The sequence below is a fragment of the Bufo gargarizans genome, chromosome 4, assembly GCF_014858855.1.
Source record: "Bufo gargarizans isolate SCDJY-AF-19 chromosome 4, ASM1485885v1, whole genome shotgun sequence".
Taxonomy (NCBI): domain Eukaryota; kingdom Metazoa; phylum Chordata; class Amphibia; order Anura; family Bufonidae; genus Bufo; species Bufo gargarizans.
Window position 1 is genome coordinate 69,889,434 of NC_058083.1, and position 22,244 is coordinate 69,911,677.

General features: G+C 46.1%; 1 protein-coding gene across 1 annotated transcript; it reads left to right on the forward strand.

The window, feature by feature from the left end:
* The first annotated feature begins 173 nt into the window (after positions 1-173).
* On the forward strand, positions 174-20,577 carry YWHAQ (tyrosine 3-monooxygenase/tryptophan 5-monooxygenase activation protein theta). The gene is made up of 6 exons (XM_044288694.1): positions 174-325; positions 3,214-3,620; positions 14,284-14,407; positions 16,103-16,266; positions 18,289-18,384; positions 19,090-20,577. The coding sequence occupies exons 2-6, from the start codon at positions 3,324-3,326 to the stop codon at positions 19,153-19,155; spliced, it is 747 nt and encodes a 248-aa protein (XP_044144629.1). The 5' UTR covers positions 174-325; positions 3,214-3,323; the 3' UTR covers positions 19,156-20,577.
* Positions 20,578-22,244: the final 1,667 nt, after the last annotated feature.

The following is a 22,244-nucleotide window of genomic DNA, read 5'->3' on the forward strand; positions in this document are numbered from 1 at the left end:
TCTCATTGGCGGAAACCCCGTGGCCCAAGCCGCAGCCTGTCGTTCAACCTAACCCATCCTCCTGCCCTCCCCCCTAACTCCGCCTTTAGCTCCCGCGCTAGCTTCCCATTGGCTACTACGCCTAGGTGAACGCGGAATTGGCGGGTTTCCCCCAGCGTTGGGATTGGCTGACTTCTGCCTGCCACGCCCTTTTTGCCAACGCCTGGTAATTGTGTTAGGTTGAGCCTAGAGGGGTTTCTTGTAGGCTGCAGTCAGTCTCTGGGTTTTTCTTGTCCTCCCTCTCCTTTCTCCGCCGGCCAGCGGCTCACACGCTGAGGAGCGCCAGGTGAGTGGAAAAAAAAATGCGCCGCTTCTAGCGCCTTTCCCGGCTGTGACAAGGGGCTGAGCGCCGGCTTGTCAGGAATGCCACCCCTGCTGGGCGCTCCCGCGACATGCACACGCCATTATCCTGTCATCCGAGCGCAGCCTGCAATGTCATGGCTCACACCTGACTTCTGTCTAGGGGCTCGCTTTACTGAGGGCCGCCATTGTGGGTCCTGTCTGTGCACTTGTATCGGGGGTGACATCGTGACACAGGCTGTCGCTGCTGCTGCTCCTCCTATCGCGATATCAATGCAGAATCTCGGCGTGCAGTATATGCTATCTGGCGTTTGTGTGATTTTATATATATATATATATATATATATATATATATATATATATATATATATATATATATATGTATGTATAATCTCTAGACAGACTGGTCAGATCTGTTTTATGCCCCCCCCCCCCTTCCCTTTTGACACTTGCATGCCTCACATTCACCTGCCTCCTATGTAGTATTACAATAAGGCACTTCCCCGCCGCCCCTCTTTATTTCCCGTGTGCTTTGCAGGTATGCTGTATGAAACGCGTGGGGATCTCCACCACCTCTGGATTAGCATGCTCTGATGGTGGTGGTGGGAGGAGGGTGATTCCCATCCTCCGCTGCAGATTTGTTTCTCAGAATATTCCAGTCTATTGTCATCTCATGCCGCCACCACCACCCAGGTCGTGGTATGGGTATGGTGGTTTTCAATTAGATGTGTAATGTGCAGGACCCATCATCCTGTACACATTAGACTGGACATGTTGTCAATCGCTTGGTGACAGAGGACATCTGCGCGGGGTTTGTATTTTCTCCCGCACTCTAAACACAGGGGACAGCGAGTAACGCTAATGTCTGTACAGCGCTGCAGAATAGGTCAGCGCTATATAAGCGAATATAAAATAAAAAATTGCACGTGGTCCGTACATGCCCCTGTGCCTTCTGAGCGGCGTCTCCGCTTCCTATTGTAAGACACCGGATACCAGCACACGCTGTCAAACACGCTTATCCGCTCCCCAGCCCGTTCTGTAGGACATGGCTGGGAAGCCTGGCTCCCCCTGAGGGGTGGGAGTAATAGAGGGAGAGGCAGGCAGGGCGGGGATGCTCCACAGAGCCTGGAGACAAAAGGCAGGGCAGGCGGCTTCATTCTCTCTCCTCCCTTACTTTGGTTTCCAGCGCCTCCTGTTACTGACTCATGTGTTAACTCGTTTTGCAAGGCAGCGTTCTCTTGCAGATCTTTAGGGTGTCTTGTTTTTTTTTTTTTAACCTTTTATTATTTGCGGCACAGCCTTCTGCAGTGTTGGGTGTGGGCTTCCTCCTTGCATTTGATGTGATCTGGACTTTGCTACCGCTATTAATGGAGAGGGCATGGCTATGCTTTGGGAAGAACACGGACCATTTGATATATTCTTTGGTGATGGTTTTGGATGCCATTGACTAGCTTGGGGGGGGGGGGGGGTCTACATACCAGGAGGGCCTGTGGCATTCCTGCTGGTTTTATTTCTTGTGGTCTTGGCCATGGTTTCCTATGGCGGGTGGGTTTAGCCCGTCGGCGAGCCCTGTAATATCATCTCCCCCTTTTTTGGAACCTGAGGGTGTTTTTCTGCCAACAAGGTGACTGTCCTGCCCACAGGGTAGGGGGTTAGTGACTGATCTCTGGGGGTCTGGGGCCCACAGGAGCCACAAAATTGTAAATCCTGGAGCCCTGTATGAGAATAGAGCGGCGATGCGCAGACCTGACCACCGTTCCATTCACTTCTATGGGACAGCAGAGTACCGCCATTCCCCCCTCTGTCTTTGGCAGTCCCATACAATGAAATGGTGGGGTGGTCCTACATGCACACTGCGGGCTCCGAAACCTGTCTGTGATCAGACCCATATCGATGGGGGATAAGTTATGTAAGTGGAGACATCCCTTTGATGGGGTTTTCTGATTTCATAATGTGATGTCATGTATTTAGGATACTTCATCCCTTTATGATCCATACGGTTACAATGTGGGCGTGAAGGTACCAGAACACTGTACTTGTGCAACATTAGCTGTAGGCTGAAACGAGCTCGTTCAATGTGAGAAAATGTAAGCATGACTTCCCGTTCTCACCTCCTGTGTCTAATGAACTACACTGAGGCCATTATGTCAGAACAATTCAGTAGATTCCAGGTCTGGCAGGGCCACAGCGATCTTGTCAGTGGATCAGAGGTCTGAATGGGAAACCGCACTTACACGCAGTGTTTCTTGCATTGAATTCACTCATCTGAAAGTAGCTTTAGGGTCCATTCACACGATCCGCAGTACACCGGGCCAGCACCCCCAATTGCAGACAAGAATATGACATGTTCTATTTTTCTTCTGGAGCCGAAGACCGGAAGATCGGGGGCGTGCTCTGGAAATGCGGACAGCACACTGTGTGCTCTCCACATCCATTCCTGCCCCATAGAGAATGAATGGGTCCGCACCCGTACCACAATTTGCAGTGTGAATGAAGCCTTAATGAAACTTTGCTTGAGTTCTTTATTCTGAAGATTGGGGTGGGGGCCTCCAACAATCATACAAATTATATATCCTAATGCTGTGCCATCTGCTGATCTTGCTTAGACGCCATGGCTGGTCAGACACAGTTTGATGTCAATGTCCCATTCAGGGCTTTGCCACCTCCAGAAAGTGCTCTCCTTCAGTAGTAATGGACACGAGTCTGCCGCCCCGGGTAGAGGCCGGTCTTGATAGATCTGTTCTTGGTATTTATAAGGAGACGCTATTTTTCATGCAGCTGAAGTCAAACCTCCCAGTAACTGATATGATGTAGACTATTACATATTCATTGCACGTCTTCCACACTTTTAACTCTGCTTTTGTGCTCCTCCAGGTTTGGCTGCCTGCATCAGGTCTAGCTCGAACTCCTCCCTTGACCCTCTGCTCAGCTTTCCTTTCCTCCCGGTCGTTTTATTCTTCTCTGTACCAAATCACAGTCAAGCCATGGCAGACAAAACCGAGCTGATCCAGAAGGCCAAGCTGGCGGAACAGGCGGAGCGCTACGATGATATGGCGGCCAACATGAAGGCTGTGACAGAGTGCGGGGACGAGCTGTCCAACGAAGAGCGGAACCTTCTTTCTGTGGCTTACAAGAACGTGGTTGGCGCACGGAGGTCAGCATGGAGGGTCATCTCCAGCATTGAGCAGAAGACTGAGAGCTCTGACAAGAAGCTGCAGATGGTCAAAGAGTACAGGGAGAAAGTGGAGAGCGAACTGAAATCTATATGTGATGCTGTGCTGGTAAGTTGGTGACTTGCGGCCATGCCCATTATGGGAATGTCACATCTGCCCACCGCTGTCATACACCGCACCCTACATTTGGTGGTTTACCTAGAGAAGAGAGGATTTCAGACTTTTGCCCTGATAATGGGGTTATATATTGCTATACAGGCGGAGGCTTACTTTGCAAAATGTGGCAAATGTCTGAAACCCTAACTTGTGGCACCATAAATATCTGCTGGGTGAGACCTCATGTATCAGAGAGCATAGTCCACTACACTTGGCTTTCTGGGATTTGGCCAGTATTGGTGAAATTGCTTATTAAAGGGGTTATTGTGTCACTTTGCTTTTTAATATGAATATTGTACAGTACTAAAGTGTATTCTTGTATCTTTATCTCTGTTTTTTTTCCCAAGATGTCTTAATTGAGGACCTGTCCTCTGGATACGTCAACGGTATCTAATTGGTGGGGGTCCGACACCTTGGACCCCTGCTGATCAGCTCTTTAAGAAGGCATCAATGCTTGTAGTAGCGCCGTGGCCTTCTCTCAGCTCACCAAGCACAGCGCCGTCCATTTGATAGTAGCTGTGCCTAGGCCGTGTGACCGATGACATCATGTGGCCTAGGGAAAGCTGTGAGAAGGTGGCGGCGCTACTGAAAGTGCCAGTGCCTTCTCAAAATAGCTGATAGGTGGGGGACCCAGGTGTCGGACGCCTATTCCCCCCCCCCCCCCCCACCGATCAGATACTGATGACCTATCCTGAGGATAGGTCATAAATTAAATCTCAAAGACCCCTTTAATATGCTTAGTTGCTGCTCAATGAATGATATTGTGACATAACACTGTGGTAACATGAGGTTTTCTAAATTTGTCCTGTGTAGAAAACCCTGGAAACTTGTACCCTTTGTAGTCTGACTTAATACAAGACCACAGTCTCCTTAAAGAGGACCTTTCATCTGTTCAGCCCTAGTCCAATTATGGTCTTACCTTTTTATAGGGTGGCCATGGACCCTTTATTTTATTTTTATTTTTTTCTCCCCTACAAAGAAACCCCTTCCCCCGTGGACCCCCGTTGATTTCGGCGCCTTATATTATGATGAGCTGGATCGGTTGTACTAGGCGGAGACTCGCAGTTTCGCTGGGGGCGGGTTTTTTCTCTGGCTGTGAGCGCATCCAATGAGGGCGCACTGCTCATAGCCAGGGAGAATAAGCTCCTTTGAAAAAAAAAAAAAAGTGCCATGGCATCAATGGGGGCCACCCTATAAGGTAAGACCATAATTGGACTATGGCTAAACTGATGAACGGTCCTTTTTAAAAGGGTTTTCTTGTGCCAAAGACCTCCATTATACACAGAATAGGGGGTAAGTGTCTGGTGGTCTGACTACTGGGGATGCCACAAATCATTAGAATTTGGGGCCCTGTTTGACTGGATGCTCCATTCAACTGTATTGGACTGCTGGAGATGACCGCCTCTGCTTTTATACATAAGAACAGTGGTTGAATCCCTGCAGATCAAACATGTATCCCGTGGATAAGTGTTTATGCTCCAAATTTGAAGCTGACGCTAAATTGGGTGCAACTTAAACAGCTAATGAGTGGGGTCCATGCTTTTTGACCCTTGTTGACCTCAAGTACTGGCATCTGGGGAGAGGTTGCTGCCCGTGCACATCTTATCTTTTTACTGCATATACACTGTAAATGATGTTAGACCTGTTTCAGACGAGCGTGTCCTGTGTAGAAATCGCGCTGTGAGATTCCCCATTATGGACTCTGCTCGTCTTGCAGGAGTGCACAGCATTAGGCTGCTTGCACACGTCTGTGTGGCTTTTTCAGTGTTTTGCGGTCTGCAAAAAATATGGATGACGTCCGTGTGCATTCCGTATCTTGTGGAACGGTATAGCTGGCCCCTGATAGAACCAGTACTATTCTTGTCCGTAATGCGGACAATAATAGCATATGTTCTATCTTTGAATGGAAATCCGTAAACGGAAGGCGTACAGAGTACCTTCAATTTTATTTAATTTTTTTGCGGATCCATTGAAATTAATGGTTCCGTATACGGAATGCGGAAAAAATAAACGTTTTTGTGCAAGAGGCCTTATACTGATTTATAATGCTGTGTCTCTCTGCATGACCTGTATGTGTATTGAATTATACTGACCTAATGCAGTCAGTATAATTAAAGGGCTTCTGACACTTTTATAATATGTAAATTGCCTCTCTACCAGCAAGTAGGGCGGCTACTTGCTGGTAGCAGCCGGATCCTCCTTTCAAATAAACACCACCTCCTCCTGTTGGACAGGGCCATCGAGTGCTCTCGTCCTCTGGCTGGCCTCGTCTGCGTTCTAAATCTCGCGCCTGCACCGTACCAGTCTTCAGTCGGCGCAGGCGCACTGAGAGGAGGACTCTCGCTCGGCAGCTCCTTCCTCAGTGTGCCGACTGAAGACCGGTACGGTGCAGGCGCGAGATTTAGAACGCAGACAGGGCCAGCCAGAGGACGAGAGCGCTCGCTGGCCCTGTCCAACAGGAGGAGGGGGTGTTTATTTGAAAGGAGGATGCGGGGCCTACCAGCAAGTAGCCGTCCTACTTGCTGGTAGAGAGGTAATTTACATGAGTGCGTTTTTTTTTTTTTGTTTTTTTAAAGAAACTACTAAATGAAAAAGGGTATGAGCACTATATATTGATCGCAGTATAGGGTTTTCAAAAATGAAAAATGATTTTAGGGGGGTGACAGAAGCCCTTTAAGTACATAACGGTCACACTGAGACACACAAATCGGTGAGGAGCCAGTAGTGTCCATAACCCAGTATCTCGCTCACACACGGATGTGGTTTCTGCAAAGGGAACGCTCGTCTGAAAGAGCCCTAAGGTGTAGCTCTCAGTTGCACCTCCCATGTCTCGGCTAAGAGGGGGCTTCATTACTTGGCACCCAGAATGCATTGTAATGTAGATGTCAGCCAGCATTATGTGTGACCCATGGTCCTGTGTAAGTGGCAGCTGAGGTGTGACCCTGCTGGGGTCTACTAATGTAAAGGAAGGGCGAGGTTGCAGAGTAAATGCCCCTCACAGCTACCACCACAGGTCTGATCTGCAGTGTAACCACATTCCCCAGAAGTCCGCTGCAGCCTTTGAGGACAGGGGTAGTTGGTATGGGCCTGTGGCTTTCTGCTCACGGCTTATCTAAGGTATTTAACCCTTCAGCAAATGTCTTTGTCTTCCAAAAGCCATAACTTACAATGCCTTTCACGTACCATATGGAAGCTTTTTTGCTAAACAGATTTTATGGCCCAAAAATTATTTGGGTTAAAATGGGGCGCGATTCTGCCACTTTTTTTTTTTTTTTTTTTTTTTTTTTTTTTTTTTATATACAGCATTCAAGACAGTGACCTTATTCTGCGGTCAGTACAATTACAGAGATGCCAAATCTAGTTTTTTTTTAGGATGTTTTACTAATTTGAAATGGTTGTACCAAGTTTTTAACTCCTCTTTCCACAGGATAGGTTATAACTAACTGATTGGTGGGGGTCTCACTGCTGAGACCAGTTGAGCAAACACCCTGCCGCTCCCTTCATTTTCTATCTGACTGCTAGATATACCCAAGTACAGCGCTTGAATGTTTCCGGCATATGTCTTTATATGTAAAGTTAGAAAAGGGTGTTGATTCCCTTAGTAGAGTTGAGCCTGCTATCATCCAACTGCTTAAACCATAGACTGCAGTAGTATGCTATTGCAGTCTATGGTATTTTTGCCGACTGCCTATTAAGCATGGCTTGACAGGCAGTGTTCTGTGGGAGGCCTGGGAGTAACTGCGGCACGTCTGTGAGCGCCATGCCCTTCTCTCAGCTCGCCAAGCACAGCGCCGTACATTGTATAGTGGTTATGCTTGGTACTGCAGCTCAGCTCCATTCACTTCAGTGAGGCTGAGCTGCGCCCAGGCTGTGTGGCTGATGAATGTAGTATCACATGGCCTAGGCCTGTGGCTAACCTCGGCACTCCAGCTGTGGTAAAACTACAACCCCTAAGATGTACACTTGCTTGGCTGTTCTCAGAACTCCATAGAAATGAATGTAGCATGCTGGGAGTCGTAGTTTCAGCACAGCTGGGGTGCTGCAGGTTAGCGATGACTGGCTTAGGCTAAACTGTGAGATGGCCGCAGCGTTACTGAGGGCGCCGTGCCTTTTCAAACAGCTAATTGTCAGGGGTCCCGGGTGTCAGACCCCCACCAATCGGATACTGAAGTCCTATTCCGCGTATAGGTCATCAGTATAAAAGTCCCCTTTAACATATTCATCACTTATCTACATATTTGAGGCCATAAATCCAACTGCGTGGACCCCCACTTATGACAGAAACAGGGCCCCCACAGTCCCCAGTGTGTGTCCGAGCGCTGTACTTGCTGGTCCCTTAAAGGTGTACAGATCGTCACACGTGTCCCTTCATACAGGAGTCCCCGGCATCATACATTTACCGCATGACGATTGTAAGGCACAACCTCTTCTCATCTCAGCTTCATCATGACAGACCCGGGCTCCATTTACTGCTGTTTGCTGCGCTGTGTGAGCAAGCTGCATCCTGCTCTCAGCACAGAGGTTTTGCTGCATTGTGTCGCCTGCACTTATGTCAGCGGGCGGGCGAGGCGCCACCCGACTCTGCTGGATCAATAATCATTGAGGCTGTATAAATCCTTCTGTCTGTAGCACTGCAGTAACGAGCGTGCTGCAGACACTACTACGGAGGCCGCACAGCATTGGCTTAGGTTTTATGCAGCACTTAATTTACATATATTTATTTTTATAAACGATATTGCCACAGTCTAGTATTGAAGATGAATTTGTTAGTGGTGGATTTTAGTTTTTGAATAGCTCTTGGCCTCGTATCCAGACGATATTACTAGTGGGCTGCTGGGAACCCGCAGGAGATGAGTAAGGATTTTTCAGTCCAGGTGTTTTGTCTTGTATTTTACTGAAGTTTTGGCAGAGAATTTAACGTCTTGTTTTCTGCTAGCCTAGTATGCCTGTGTAACAAGGTACGTGGAGATTTGCAGCGTTGGTTTCGGTTTTCTGCAGTTTTATACGGCTCGTCGTCGTGCCCTTTTAGCAGCTAGGTTCAGGTCGGGAAGCTTTGCTGGACATGGTTAGTGCAATGTTTAGCGGCCTCTGTCTGAATTTTATCCAGTCATCTTTCAGGTGGTCTTGAGGTGGAACTTGACTTGGAAAGCTGAATGTAACGCTCATTTGCTGGAGACTCTCTCATACCTCCCCATACACATGCACACTCGGTTTGGCCAAGCCTGCATGTATAGAAAGAGGGCAGCTAGCACTGCTAGACACCAATTTGCCTGTTATCTCCCCTAGAACAGAAGGATTGGGCATTTTGAAATGGAACAGCTTTTTCTCCCTCAATGGTAGATTTGGGAGACACCCATCTCCCCCCAAACCCCCCCCCCCCCCCCCCTCCTTCCCCCATAGACATTAGATGGCTGACATGCATCTGTTACAGCTGTCCGGATTAGGCTACTTTCACACTTGCGTTTGATCGGATCCGTTCTGAACGGATCCGATCATATTAATGCAGACGGAGGCTCCGTTCAGTACGGATCCGTCTGCATTAATAACTTAGAAATTTTTCTAAGTGCGAAAGTAGCCTGAGCGGATCCGTTCAGACTTTCAATGTAAAGTCAATGGGGGACGGATCCGCTTGAAGATTGAGCCATATGGTGTCATCTTCAAGCGGATCCGTTCCCATTGACTTACATTGTAAGTCTGGACGGATCCGCACGGCCAGTCCGCCTGGCCGTGCGGAGGCGAGCGGAGCGGAGGCTTATCCGCATCCATTCAGACTGCATCAGGGCTGGACGGAAGCGTTCTGCTCCGCTCGTGAGCCCCTTCAAACGGAGCTCACGAGCGGACAGCAGAACGCTAGTGTGAAAGTAGCCTTAAAGGGGGTAGTCTCATCTCAAACATTGGGGGCTTATCCTAGCGATATGCCCCCAATGTCTGATAGGTGCGGGTCAGAGGTGAGAACTGCACCTATCTTTAGCACGGACCCCACAAAGTGAAGGAGGGCGCACTGTGCATGGTGGCCGCCCTCCATTCCTATGGGAGTGCTGAAAATGGCTGTGCCCAGCTCTGCTATTCCTGGCAGCCCCATAGAAGTGAATGGAGCGGTGGCTGCACTTGTGCAGTGCACTTCCCATTCATTTCAGGGAGTGACTATTTTCGGTGGTCTCGCAGGAATGAGTGGAGGGCATGCACAGTACTCCCTCCTTCAGTTTGTGGCGCAAAGGGACCCACACCAATGATACATTGGGGGTATATTCTAGTGATAGGCCCCAATGTCTGAGGTGAGACAACCCTTTTAAGGGTGCACAGCTCTTAGTGGCACTTCTTTAAGCCAAAGCCGGACACGCATCCAGCAGGATAAGGCTCCATTCACACGTCCACAATTGTGGTCTGCATGTGTTCCGCAATTGTGCGGACCTATTCGTTCTCTATGGGGATGGAATGGATGAGGAGAGCACGCAGTGTGCTCTCCGCATTTCCGGAGCATGCCGCTGATCTTCCGGTCCATGGCTCCAGGAAAAAATTGAAGATGTCCTATTCTTGGTATGGGAAATGAATGTATTTTAGAGCACTCCGTTCTGTTTTGTCCCCATTGACAATGGGGACAAAACTGAAGCGTTTTTTTCCGTCTGGTATTGAGCCTCTGACGGATCTAAAGATCAGGAAAACAAACGCTAGTATAAAAGCAGCCCGGCTACTTTCACACTTGAATTCAGAGCAGATCCGTCTGGTGTCTGCATAGACAGATCCGCTCCTATAATGCAGACGATGGGATCCGTTCAGAATGGATCCGTCTGTATTATAGTTTAGAAAAATTCTAAGTCTGAAAGTTGCTCAGACGGATCCGTCCAGACTTTACATTGAAAGTCAATGGGGGACGGATCCGTTTGCAATTGAGCCATATTGTGTCAACTTCAAACAGATCCGTCCCCATTGACTTAAATTGTAAGTCTGGACGGATCCGTTTGCCTCCGCACGGCCAGGTGGACACCCAAACGCTGCAAACAGCGTTCGGGTGTCCACCTGCTGAGCGGAGCACAAACTGTGCAGACTGAGGCATTCTTAGCGGATCCGCATCCACTCAGAATGCATTAGGGCAGTATGGATGCGTTCGGGGCCGCTTGTGAGAGCCTTCAAACGGAACTCGCAAGCGGAGCCCCGAACGCTAGTGTAAAAGTAGCCTTATACTGCAGTTTTACTGCACTGTGTGAATGTGCTGGAAACTCTACTTATCGTATCTTTATAGGACCAATAATTGCTTTGTTAAACCTTTTAGGCCTTGTGCATAAAACCGTATTTTTTTTTTTTATGGTCCGCAAATTGCAGTTCCTTAAAACGGTCATGTAGAAAGGTCTTATCCTTGTACGTTTTGCAGACAAGGATGGGAAATCTATCTGTACTGTGCATTTTTTGTAGTCCCATTGAAATGAGCAGGTCCACACCCGATCCGCCAAAAATGTGGCTTGAATGCAGACTGAAAATATGGCTGGGCATGAGGCTTTAGTGTGACCGTAGAACGGCCGCCTTGGTGAGCTGAAAAATGTAGTTCTGCATTCTATTTAAAGGGATTTTCCAAGAATCTTGTATACTGATGAACTATGCTTTGACTAGGTAATCAGTATCTGTTCGGTGGGGGTTGGACACCTGGGACCCCTGCCCGTCATCTATTTGAGAAGGTTCCTTTGGGCGCCATCGTCTTCTCCCTGCTCACCAAGCACAGCACCATACATTGTATAGTGGCTGCGCTTGGTATTACGTTCAGCTCCATTCACTTCAATGGAGCTGAGCTGCGTCCAGGTCTTGTGACCGATGAATGTGATGTCACATGGCTTAGGGAAAGCTGGAGAAGGTGCCGCCTTTAACAGCTGATCGGCAGGGGTCCTGTGTGTAGGCCCTCCACCAATCAGATATTGAGGACCTATCCTGAGGATAGCTCACCAGCATACAAGTCTCAGAAAACACTCATTTTAAATGCTATTTTGCCTTCCATGGACAATGTAGAAAATGCACCCCCTAGGGTTTTTTTTTTTAATTCCTTTCCGTCACCTTGAAGTGATCTAGGAAGTACACAAAATAGCTGAGCTTGCATAGAACGTATTTCCGATTGTGGTTGTTTTGACCACATCCAGGGATGTCTTTTTATTTTGTAATGTAGCATACATATACTATTTGTACTTGCTGAGCCTATGGCAACATGGAAACTACTCGCGGTCCACAAGATGGCATGCAACTCTATGTATGAATGTAGCTGTACCTCATTTTAAAATGTAACTTGTGTGTGTATACATGAGGAATAACCCGACCTCTGGCTAGTATGACATGTATCCTGTATTTATTGCCAGTTCTCCCCTCTGCAGGCTCCATCTGTTAGCTTTTCTTGAGCTCCCCTCCAGGAGGGGTAGAGACAAGCTGCTATATTGCCTTGTGTGCACAGCACATAAAGCTGGGAGATTTCACTCCCCTTCTAAGAAGCAGCATGGGAGCACATTGTACAGCAGTGTAGCTGTGAAGCCAGTGCTGGGGGGAGCCAGTACAATCGGCAGCATGCGCCTGTGTTGGACAGCTGCTCCTCCTCCCTCTCCGTAAACTTCCGTAAGGGGCATGTAACCTGATGCCTCAGTGTACAGATTTTCAGTAAATTTAGAGTGGTCAGTGCAGAGAAAGGAAGGAACAACTGAAAACCATATTTTTTATTTTTTTTCTGTAATGTAATGAGTCCTCTCACGTACAGGACACATCTCAGGTTAATTTGCATATGTATCAAATCTATTTATTAATTTATTTATTTTTTACACAATAAAAGCACACAGAGCTATGGGGACTGGGTATTGCGGATGTGCTAGCGGCCATCTAGCAACCTATGTCCTCGGCTCTATATACACAAAATCCCAATGACAGGTTCCCTTTTAAAGGGGTTGTCCAGCCCCATATAAATTTTAAAAACCCACCTGTGTGATAAAACATGCTTGCCTACTCCACAATGCTCTGTTTTGGCTCTTGGGGTTTACCCTGTCTTCTCCAGACGTCCAGCACCACAGGTAAACATCTAGCAGACGGGGTCAGGTGCACCACTGCAGCATCACTGGGTCATGTGCCTTTTGGGGGACACATCCCTGCAGAAGCAATAGACCCTGGGAGCTGGAACTGGGCATCAAGGAGCAGGTGTAGTACTGTAGGTAAGTATGCTTAAATTTTTTTTTAAAAAAGGGCTTTATAACTCTTACGTGCACTGCAGGTGGTACCAAGCCACTCTGTGAACCTTTACACCTACTGCTTCCTGCATGGTTATCCTGTTGGTCAAAAGTAGAGGGAGATGCCAGGATAGGAAGCAGGAGGAGCAAGGGTGCACAGAAAGGCTTGGGCCCACCCTCGTTGCACTTTACTCTGGGTTAAAAAAAATTCTCCAAAATGAAGCAACTGATTGCTATTTGAAAGGCATTACGTTCATCTGAGATAGTCCTACAAGGCATTGTGCCTGGTTTAGCAGTAAATCTCCCGGTGGCGCACTCCCTTTAAATTTCTGCCCTGCCCATAGCAGAGGAGAAACAAGATGCAGCACAGAACGTGCACTGGAGAGAAAATGGGTCAGGACACTTCAGGTGGGGAATCTGTCAGCCTGGTTAGAAGTGGGTCACGTACCAGGCTCTGCCTCGTGCGGTGAGTGACAGAGGTTGGTCAATTTAATTAGAGATTCTGCTGAATTAATTAGCAGTTGTATTCTGCTCTGCTTCCTGGCGTTCATCTGGATGACTGTGCACCTATCGGATACGCTATAGAATATTTCATGCTCTGAGATGTGGGAACCTACTGCAGCCTGCGGTCAGTGTGATGTCTGTACTGGAACTTGTCCCCCAGTTAGCACAGGTTAAATACAATGCTTATTGCAGAACACAAGAATGTAAAGTTGGGCTATGTCTGGATTCGCACAGCCGGGTTATCCATCCATATGGCTTTGCTGCAGCCAGAACCAAAAGGTAACTGACTCCAAACCCACGCCGAGCATGCATGTACATTGGAGTTATGCATGGACTGCAGAAAGCGGCCTGATCGGCGTTGAAACTTATTATTTAGTGGGGATCTGGCGGTGAACTACAGAATCCAGCAAATTGTCGGATCTGCTACCAGGGATGTGAACACGGCCTAAACAAGAAATGACGCAGGGTTTTCAGGGGGAGGAGGGGATGATAGAGGGCAAAATCCATGGACGAAACGCATTCTTCATGGGCATCTTCACAGACGTAATAGGCTGAAATGCAAAAAATAGGTCTACTGACTGTTTGCGCCAGCTGGTAGGTGGTGATCTCTGTACTGTAATAAAATATAAGGTTTTGCTATAAACTAGAATTGCCATTTCTTCTGCCCATGAAACCTAGCTTGAAATGGCAAGGCATGGACCCTGTATTGCAGTACCCACGTGTCTGCCATGTGCACCTGTATCATTTCACCAAAGAGCAGTGTTCCTTGGGCAGTATGTTGTATTCATTGGCTTAAATACATACCCGCAGTCACATGATGGATTGGGTCATGGGCACCCATGCTCTATTTTGTGTTGGCTGCAATATTTTACTGCAGAAATTATCAAGATACAAATGAGTCTAATATTTGTTCTCTCTCTTCACAGACCCTACTTGATAAATTCCTAATCAGTAAATCCACCCAGCCGGAGAGCCAGGTCTTCTATCTGAAGATGAAGGGAGACTACTACCGATACCTGGCAGAGGTGGCCACTGGAGAGGAGAGAGCCCGTGAGTGTCTTTATAGGTGGCGATCTGGGTTTCATTATAGGCTAGGGACACTTTTGGGGCAGTTTTATTTTTTTGTGACTCTCTTTTACTTATTTTTGGGCTAATCATTTTTCTGATTGGTCTTTATTAAAATGTTCTTGTGATGTGATTTTTTTTTTTTTTTTTTTTTAATTATAACTACAATCTATTTGGAGACTGTCCCTCCTGAGTTCTGTCAGCTAATGGCTCATGTGAAGCCTTGCCTCTGATCTCCTGACCTCAAACTGATTTAAGCCATATTCTTATCAGTTTGGTAAGAGTTTAGCTTTAATGAGTGTTTATGAAGTCAGGAGATCAGGGATAAGGCTTCACATGAGCTGGGAGATTATGGGACTCAGGAGGGACAGTCTGCAAATAGACTGATATTTAACCGCATGTATTACAAAAACTGGTGAAAATTTTTAATAAACACCAATTGGGGGAAAAAAAACAATGGTTACTAGCCCAAAATTAGTCATGAAAAAAACTGCCCCGTAGGAGTCCATAGCTGATTCATATGACTGATCAGCCTGGGAAACATGGCCATGTGTTGGATGCATCTTCTGTACTGACTGTGGCTCCCCTGACCCAAACTGACTGCATCATAGAGACTTGTAGTGAAGTCAGTTTGTTGGGGGAGCCACAGTTGGTCAGGGAGACGAGGTTGACGCACATACCTCGTTTTTTGGCCTGATCACGGTCTTGTGAATGAGCCTGTCAGTTTGTGTGTAATCTCTGTAGGACCCAAACCCTCACACACACTTTGTAGCATCGCTGTCCATAGTAATAGACTGGTGTGGATATGTACGTTACACACAAGTAAATGCCTTCATGCTGCCTTCTGAGTTCAGCATTAAAGGGGTTCTATACCCTTCTTCTTTTTTTTTTTTTTTTCTCTGATCTATCCTTCGGATAGGTCATCGTCGTCTGATCTGTGGGATTCCGATTCCTGGGACGCCCGCCAATCAGCTGTTTGAAAAGACAGTGGTGCATCCAGGCCTCGTGAAATAGCTGTGATTTCGCTACCCTGCAAGAAGCAGTGAGAAGGCTGTGCTGCTTCTTACAGCACCGCTGCCTTCTCAAACAGCTGATCGTCGGGGTCCCAGGTGTCGGACCTCCCCTGAACAGATGCTGATGACCTATCCAAAGGATAGATCATTGGTACAAAAAAGGTATAGAACCCCTTTAAGTTAATGACAAACGCTGTTCTCTTGTCTGTTTATGCATCAGTGGAACCAACTCCAGTCCACAAGTCTATCTCGCAGCAACCATGAACAGCAGTCTGTTCAGAAAACAGTAGTCCCTAGTTTATGGCCAGATAAAAGCTCTAGTCTTGCATGAGGCAGAAATATCAGACTTCCCCATTTATCTGAATGAGGCTTATGGAGGTTCATGTACCTACAGCAGAAATGTCTGCAGCAAATCCGTTGCATGTGAATGAGCTAAAACTGCAATGGTTCCAGGCCAGCCTTGACCCTTTAACATCAGCGTGACTGTTGCAGGATATGGTAGGGCTTCACAATATAACGCTATGTAATAAGACTGATGCCTAGAATAGAGAAAAACTGATAAGTACTTAACATTGTTTTGTACCTGCATGAATGAGCTCCTGTGAGCGTTTCTGCTCTATGGCGAATACTTCAAGCTTGTGTAATCCTTCCATCTCTTCTACTACAGGTACAATACAAGACTCACAAGAGGCTTATCAAGAAGCATTTGACATCAGCAAACAGAAAATGCAGCCAACACATCCCATCCGCTTGGGCTTGGCCCTGAACTTCTCTGTATTCTTCTATGAAATTCTTAATAGTCCTGAAAAGGCATGTCAACTGGCAAAGACTGTAAGTACTCCTTACCTATGTGCATGGCTTCTCAATGGGGGGGGGGGGGGAGAATTGTTGAAGTCAATTTTGCAGCAGTCTGCATCGCTGTAATTTGGTTAGGTTTATCAAATGTTGCACCATGTGTCAGACTTGGTGCACCTTTAAGGGGGTTTTCCAGGTGATTTATATTGATCACTTAGGATAGGGTGGCGGTCCAACTTCAGCAGCCTGCCGATCAGCAGTTTATTTTGGTAGCACCGAAACTACACAGCTCCGTCTACAGCAATGTACTCTGTAAAACTCCCATAGAAATGAATGCAGCAGCCATGTACAGGCCCCTGTTTTCATGATTGGTGGGGGTCCCCACTGATCTAATGGTTATCCCCCTATCCTGTGGATAGGGGACAGCATTAATGTAACCATAATACCCATTAAGCCTTGATGTTACTCCACTTTTTATGATGTGCCTTTACTGTTTTAAGACATAGTTGATAAATCAGATTTATATCAGCTAAATAGCGTATCCTCGCCCGCTTCTCAAGATTTTACGAAAAGATGCAAAGCCCTGTTTTGTGACTTGAAGCCAGTATTCTGGGGGCCAGGGCTTGATAAATTCCCGTAAAATATCACATTTCTGTAATGTCTAAGCAGGCCTCTTTCACATTGTTTTTAAATGCTTGTAAAGAACACTGTGAATTTCAAGTGTGGTCTGTAAGCTTTTTTTGGGGGGGGATTTACGGTATAAAATGGGCCTCTCATGATAGAAATGCTTATTCTTGTCTGCAAAACTGACAAGAATAGGATAGAGGGGTGTGTGTATTTTATTTATATATATCTTTTATTTCCTGGGAAAGGAACAATGGATGCAGACAGCACATGGAGTGCTGGCACCATTGAAGTGAATGGGTCCGCATCTGAGCCACAAAAACACCTCTCGGATAAGGACCCAAACAAGTTGTATGCATAAGGCCTTAGGGTCTATTCATACATCAGTGTGTGTTTTGCGGATCCGCAAAACACTGACACCGGCAATGTGCGTTCCACATTTTGCAAACCATAGATCGCCGGCACTTAATAGAAAATGCCTAATCTTGTCCGCAATTGCGGACAAGAATAGGACATGTTCTATTTTTTGGGGGATCGGAATTCCGGTTTTCAAAATGCGGCACAGAATTGAGGACGTGTGAATAAGCGTTACTGTGAGAGTAGTTATTGTATATGCATGATATTTCAAACACCCTGGATGACTTGGTGCTAAACAGGGGTATGTCAATCAATGTGAGATGGGCGGACTTGCAGCAATAACTCTAGCGATGTAAAGGAGACACCCTGATGACTCCCAAGAACTGCATTTGCATCAAAATGGCAAGCCTAGGAGCTTTAAAAGGCTCAGCAATGTTTTTTGCTGTGGTGTAACCCACAGCACCATGTCATTAGTTGCATATAGCAAATATGACGACAGTTTCCATTTTAAATGTAGCCCCTGACCAGTGTTTTTGACTGCATTGCAAATAGATGCTAGCCCCAAATCTTGGGCATGCTCCTGTGTCCGGAACGGGCCCCTGAAGTGACGAGGAGGGCACATTCAATGTTGTGGGGCTGCCAGAAATATGAGCCAGCATTATTTTTAGAGCTCCCCTAGTGGTGAATGGAGGGTGGCCACACATGTGCGGCTGCTCTGCCTTCACTTCTGGGACCCGCTCGTATCTGACATTGATGGCATATTGCTAGGCTATGCTATCGATGTCCCAGATGGGAATACCCCTTCAATTGCTTACTGTTGTTGTACCTTAGTGCTTCTCTTTTCCTGGGAGCAGAGCATGTTGTCAGACTGGGCTTTCCAGTAGCCGTTGTCAGGCCTCACTTATCTCAGAGGCTGTCACTGTGGTAAGCTGACTGCATATTCCACAGTGAAGCAGGTGAACAGGTCTAAAGAAATGATGGCTTTTACTCCCAAAAGTTTAATTTTTTTTTTTTTCTTCTTTAAATTTTTAATTCTATATAGACTAACAAAGAATAAACCGGTTATCTTTATTGCAGGCGTTTGATGAAGCGATTGCAGAACTCGACACCCTTAATGAAGACTCCTACAAAGATAGCACACTTATCATGCAGTTGCTTAGAGACAACCTAACAGTAAGTTGTTGTTTTTTTTTTTGTATTGGAAGTCTTAGAATTGGGCTTTAGGTGTGTGTAAAAAAATAAAATAAAAAAAAACCTGTTTAAGTGTCAGTGTAGCCATACTAAAACACAGGTTTAAAGGGTTTCTCTGGGCTCTCCTATATTGATGACTAGAGATGAGCGAATTTCAGGTTACGAAATTCGTTCACTGGTAAAAGGTGAATTGTCTTATGAATTCAGTTACCACATAGAATGTGTCTGCAGATAAGAACCATTTGGCCTATTTAGCCTGTCCAATATACTGAATACTATGAATAGCCCCTGGCCCTGTCATAACACAATTCTAGGACTGAATGCCTTTAGAGGCATTCCGTTATTCATTCCGTCATAATAGATGTCTATGGGCTGCAAAATGGATCCGTCCAGTTTCCATTATGCAGGAGAGGACTCCCCTGCATAACTGAAACGGAACGGATCTCTATTGCTGACCTATCCTAGGCTGTATGTGGTACTCGCTCATCTGAAAGCATGCTGATTAGTTAAATCAGACCTCTGGGTTCACATTTCCAAACATAGGAGGGTAGTCGCCGGTAGAGCAGTGGTCACGCATGCACTATCGCCCTCTTTGAAAATACAAGTGTTTTTACCTACTCGTGCAGATTGCATAGTTACAAAGTGATTTTGATAGATACCCAAGACTAACTGTTTTCTTTCTCCTAGTTATGGACATCAGATGCTGCAGGAGAGGACAACGATGCTGGAGAACCAGCAGTGGAAAACAACTAGTGCCGCCATCTGTCCCTAATCAGCCCTTTTTACACATCTCCATTCCTAATCGCTCCACGTGGATTTCCTTATAGCAAAGAAAGTCCATCCATGTGTAACGGAAATAAAGTTTATAGTCTCTTCACACTGCAGCTTCTGGAGAACTCATTCCCGGTTTATTTTTAAATTTTTTTTTGGTGTGCGGTTACTGCTGTAGAGAAGTATTAACGGTTTCACTTCATGTAAAAAAAATAAAAATATTAAATAAAAAAAATTGAAAGAAAATGTGGAACTTCACATAACTACCAGACACTTATGGTAAGGACTCAAAGCCTTTCTAATATTTAAAGAAAAAAAGAAAAATTGGAACCATTAGTTTCTGCAACTGACTTGTTGTGTATTATAATGTAAAATGTAAGAAATTAAGTTAACTGCTGCAGCCAAACTTTTTTTTTTTTTAAATATCATTCCCCCCAGCCCCCCCCCCCCCCCCCCCCTCCCTTCGGTATCACTCTTTTGACACGTTCTCTGCCTTCCTTCCTTAAAAGCCAATTGAGTTGCTGCTGCCTGGGTATAACTTCTGTTTTCTACCCAGCAAACATCTGGTTAAAGGGGTTGTCCCATTTCGGACTTTCATGGCCCAGGTGGGAATAATCACAGTAAACGCTGGCCAGTGGAGTTATGGAAATGGCTGAGGGGCCAGCGCTCCCCATCTCTGTAACTCCCATAGCAGTAAATGGTCGCTGTGCTGTTCACGTAGCTTCCGTTCATTTCTGTGGGAGTTAAAGAAACAGCAATTCTCTGAATTGTCCCTGATTCTGGTCACCCTTTGACGCTTACTTGCCATAAAAGACAAAAATGAGACAACCCCTTTTTAAGACTTTGTCCACAGTGTAGTTTCAGGGTATGATCAGACGGGGGATTTTGTCCATGACAATCCGTCATATATGCCACAGCAGAAAGCGCTGTGCTGTGGTTTCTGCAGTGGGTTTCCATGCAGACCGGCTGGAGTTAAACCATGAGCAGACTCCCGCTATGGCTTTGCGAGATGTCCACGCCATCTTCAAAACAGTCTGCAAAAACCCTCAGCTGTATAGACTGTGGCATGGACTCCCATTGGAAATGGTGGGAGGTGGCTTCAGCTCAGATTCAGTCCGGTTTTCTGCACCGAATCCATGCTGAAACCCACACCCAAAATCCTCCATCTGCACGTACCCTTAGGGTGGTGCAAATTATTTTCCACCAAAACCAATCTTTGGCTGTGAATAAAAGTCACGGGAAGCTGCACTGTAGGATCGAAGCCGACGGCCTAATGCTTCAGAGGCTGTGGACTAGGATTGTGGGATTCTCATGTCCAATTACTGATATATAATTTTTTTTATTCTTTTTGCTGCTGTTCAGTTGACAAACCTGCCTACTCCAATAAACCTTCATTACACTCCGGTTGTTGTCCTGGTGTTCTTGGCATTTAGGAAATTTTATATTCATACACTGGGGTTTGAAAGACAAGAAAATTCAGTAGCTCATCTGTTTTAAGCTTCATTCACCCCCCCGAGCGTTTACTGTAGTTTTCACAAATTGTATCCCCCCCCCCCTGCCTTCTGTTATATAAATTTACATCTTGAATAAAATGTTTTGTTGAAAAACTTTAGGCTTATCAATGATCACCCTTGGAGGTATTCTAACCGTACAAATACAGTATGTGCTGTTCCTTTCCTTCCTAATGGTGGTCTGTGGCCCATGTCTGCAGTTGTTAGGCCGGGTCAACATGACCGATGGGGGGGGGGGGGGGGGGTCACTTTTCAAAAACTGGCTTTTTATACCATCTTTGAAAAGCCCCTGTGCTGCTGGCGAAATCTCCTCCTAATTTATGATGAGGCCTCAAGGGGGTAATGTAGTTTTCACTTAAAAAATAATTAAAATTTTGTTACACCTGCTGTTCTGGGCCCAACACCCACCACTCCCAGGTGATGCGTACAGCGTGAAAACGCTCATTCAACATATTTCATACCAGTGTCTGCCATTGAGCATGTGGACCCAAACCGTACAGCCTTAGGCCTCATGCACCCAAACGTATCTTCCTTCAGTGTCCTGTTTTTTGTGGACCGTATGTGGAACCATTCATTTCAATAGGTCCGAAGGAAAAAAATTAATAAAAATCGACTGTACGCCCATGTGCATTCAGTTTCCATATGTCTGTATTTCCGTTCCACAAAAAAATAGAACCTGTCCTATTGTCTGCATTACGGACAAGGATAGGACTGTTCTCTTAGCCAGCTGTTCCGTTCCACAAAATACAGAATGCACACTGACATCTGTAATTTTTGCTGACCGCAAAATACATACGTTCGCGTGCATGAGGCCTTAGGGCGGCCGTAAATGTGTTGTGGTCTGCAAATCCTGGATACTGGGCGAGTGCATGCCACTTTTTTTTTTTTTTTTTTTTATTTACTCCTGCAGAAATGTCCTGGTCTACAAAAATAAGACATTTTCTACAGGAACTATTGCCACAAAAATGCAGTGCAGTGTGCAGACAGCATATTATAGATCAGGAGAAGCTGAGTGAATTGATAGTTTTATGGGAAAAAATTCATTATGGGTGTGGGAGTCCAGTGGTTGCACTTACCAATCACTGATAAGACTGCCCACTGGACTCCTAAACCCTGAATGAGCAGAGATGTAAATGACAAGTTAAGCTGCTTTCACACATCAGTGATTGTGAGCCAAAACCCGGAGTGAAGCCTACTCTGAGATGAGGTAGAATGGAATGCTCCTGTTCTGTTTGCACCTGGTATTCCCGAGGACCTAACAATTCTGGACCATTCCTATGTTATCAATAATAGCAATTTGACAACTGGGTGTTGCCGGGTGAGTGTTCAGTCTGACCCTGTCATTCAAAGCTGCCAGTGTCTGACGGTAGAAACACACCCTTCTGACAAAAGAAATGGTGACGCCCAGTTATCAGTTTGATTAAATTTCCAAAGAAACAGTATTCTAAGAAAATGGCAGTGCCATGCTTCTGTTCCAATTTGGCAGACCTAGGTTAAAAAAAAATAAAAAATTCTCCTGAGCTTGCTAAAGGGGCATGGCCTAGGATGTAACATATTGCA